This window comes from Neopelma chrysocephalum, unplaced genomic scaffold (assembly GCF_003984885.1).
Source record: "Neopelma chrysocephalum unplaced genomic scaffold, ASM398488v2 Primary Assembly neopelma1_95882, whole genome shotgun sequence".
NCBI classification, from domain to species: domain Eukaryota; kingdom Metazoa; phylum Chordata; class Aves; order Passeriformes; family Pipridae; genus Neopelma; species Neopelma chrysocephalum.
The window spans coordinates 1-2,691 of NW_020924534.1; the positions used below are offsets into that span (position 1 = coordinate 1).

General features: G+C 41.0%; 1 protein-coding gene across 1 annotated transcript in view; it reads left to right on the forward strand.

Moving 5' to 3' along the window:
• The first annotated feature begins 88 nt into the window (after window positions 1–88).
• Window positions 89–2,691, forward strand: part of LOC113981031 (TOX high mobility group box family member 3-like) — a 3,688-nt gene continuing 1,085 nt past the window's right edge. Inside the window, exons 1-2 of the mRNA XM_027708270.1 lie at window positions 89–396; window positions 2,215–2,445. Of these exons, the coding sequence (XP_027564071.1) occupies window positions 100–396; window positions 2,215–2,445 (528 nt within the window). The 5' untranslated portion in view covers window positions 89–99. The remainder of the gene's footprint in view (window positions 397–2,214; window positions 2,446–2,691) is intronic.

The following is a 2,691-nucleotide window of genomic DNA, read 5'->3' on the forward strand; positions in this document are numbered from 1 at the left end:
GGTATAATAAAGGCGATTTTGGGTGGAATAAGGTCAGCTTTGGGGTGAACCTCGACCCTTTCCCACCTTTTCCGTCCCCCCCAGGAGCTGGAGCAGGCGATGGGTGCCCAGTACGGGTCGGCGCCGCCGGTGACCATCGAGGTGCCCATGGGCGCCCTGAGCCCGGGGACCCTGCTGGGCCCCCCCGGAGCCCTCACCACCATCGACCAATCCGAGCTCAGCTCCCAGCTGGGCCTCAGCCTGGGCGGACACGCCCCCCCGGCCACGCCCGGCCACGCCCCCGCGGCCACGCCCACCGAGGCGCCGGAGCCGCCGGAGCAGGCGCCGCTGTCGCCGCCGCCCCCCGAGCCCGGGGCGGGGTCGCCGCAGGAGGAGGAGGGGGACGAGTTCAGGAGGGTGAGTGAGACCCCAAAAAATATCCTAATTGTCATGAAAATGCCCCAAACGGCACCAAAAACAGGCCAATTACAGCAAAAATGGGCCAAATGGCGCCAAAAACAGGCCAATTATACCAAAAATAACCCAAATGGCACCAAAAACAGGCCAATTATAGCAAAAATGGGTCAAATGGCCCCAAAAATACCCCATTTACCCCGAAAATACCCCAATTACACCAAAAACAGGCCAAATGGCACCAAAAATGGCCCAATTACACCAAAACGCCCCAATTATCCCAAAAATAGCCCAAGTGGCACCATAAACAACCCATTTACCCCAAAAACACAATTACACCAAAATAACCCCAATTGGCCCCCAAAACACCTTGAGTTACCCCAAAATACCCCAATTACCCCAAAAATAGCCCAAACAGCACCAAAACCAGGCCAATTACCCCCAAAATAGCCCAAATGGCCCCAAAGCAGCTTAAAAAGAGCCCAAACGGCCCCAAAACAGCCCAGTTACCCCAAAAATACCCCAATTACACCAAAACAACCCAAATGGCACCAAAACAGCCCAAACAGCCCAATTACCCCAAAAATACCCCAATTACACCAAAACAGCCCAAATGGCCCCAAAACAGCCCCAAAACAGCCCAAACGGCCCCAAAAACAGCCCAAGTGGCACCAAAACTACCTTTTAGTTAATGGAAAATTAATGTCTTAATTAATAATTTTATGTTTTAAGTCACAACAATTTAATATTTTAATGATAGTTTAATATTACAATTAATGACAATTTAATATTTTAGATTAATATTGCAATTTCATTTAGTTATTTTAATTCTTTAATAACTTAATTTTTTAATTAATGATAATTTAATGTTTCAATTTATGGTAATTTGGTATTTCAGTTTAATATTGAAATTTCATTTAGTAATTTCAACATTTAAATAATTTAATGTTTTAATTAGTGACGATTTAATATTACAATTAATGATAACTCAATATTACAATTAATGATAATTTAATATTTTAATTAGTGATAATTTAATATTACAATTATTGAAATTTAGTATTTTAGTTTAATACTGAAATTTAATTTATTTTAACACTTTAATGTTTTAATTAGCAATGATTTAATATTACAATTAAAGACAATTGAGTATTTTAGTCTTATATTGAAGTTTATTATTTTAATGTTTTAATAATTTAACCTTTTTGTTCCATTTAATTTAATTTAATTAGATTTAATTTAAATTAAAGTATTTTAATGTTTTAATAATTTAACCTCTTTGTTCCATTTAATTTAATTTAATTAGATTTAATTTAATTACGTCTTAATTCAACCCCAAATGTAACTGAACAAACCTGGAATTTTGGGCTTTTTTCACCCCAAATTTCAAGAGGATTTTTAGAAACCCCAGAAAACTAATATTTTAATTTTAAATTAAATTAAATTAAATTAAATTTTTATTAAATTTAATTAAACCCACTAGAAACCCCAGAAAATTAATATTTTAATTTTTAATTAAATTAAATTAAATTTTAATTAAATTTAATTAAACCCACTAGAAACCCCAGACAACTAATATTTTAATTTTTAATTACATTACATTAAATTAAATTTTAATTAAATTTAATTAAACCCACTAGAAACCCCAGAAAATTAATATTTTAATTTTTAATTAAGTTAAATTAAATTTTAATTAAATTTAATTAAACCATCCCCGATTTTGCTCCCACCTCGTTCATTGCTAATTAATTTTCTGGTTTAATTATCAATTTTCAGCCTCCCGCCGCCGCCCCCTCCCCGCCCGCCCCGGCCCCGCCCCCCGCGGCCGCCTCGGCCCCGCCCCCCTCGGAGCCGGCGCGGCGCCCGAAACCCCCCAAGAAGCCGAAGAAGAAGAAGGACCCGAACGAGCCGCAGAAGCCGGTGTCGGCCTACGCCCTCTTCTTCAGGGACACCCAGGCCGCCATCAAGGGCCAGAACCCCAACGCCACCTTCGGCGAGGTCTCCAAGATCGTCGCATCCATGTGGGACTCACTGGGGGAGGAGCAGAAACAGGTCAGGGGGAGGGGCCAGGTGGAGGGAGGGGCGAGGGGGAGAAGATCAAGGTTGAGGAAGGCCAAGGTTGAGGGTTGAGGTTGAGGAAGGTCAAGGTTGAGCAAAGTAAAGGTTGAAGGTCAATGTTGAGCGTCAAAGGTTGAGGAAGGTCAAGGATGAGGAAGGTTGAGATTGAGGAAGGTCAAGGTTGAGCAAAGTAAAGGTTGAGGAAAGTCAAGGAAGGTCAAGGTTGAGCATCAAGGTGGA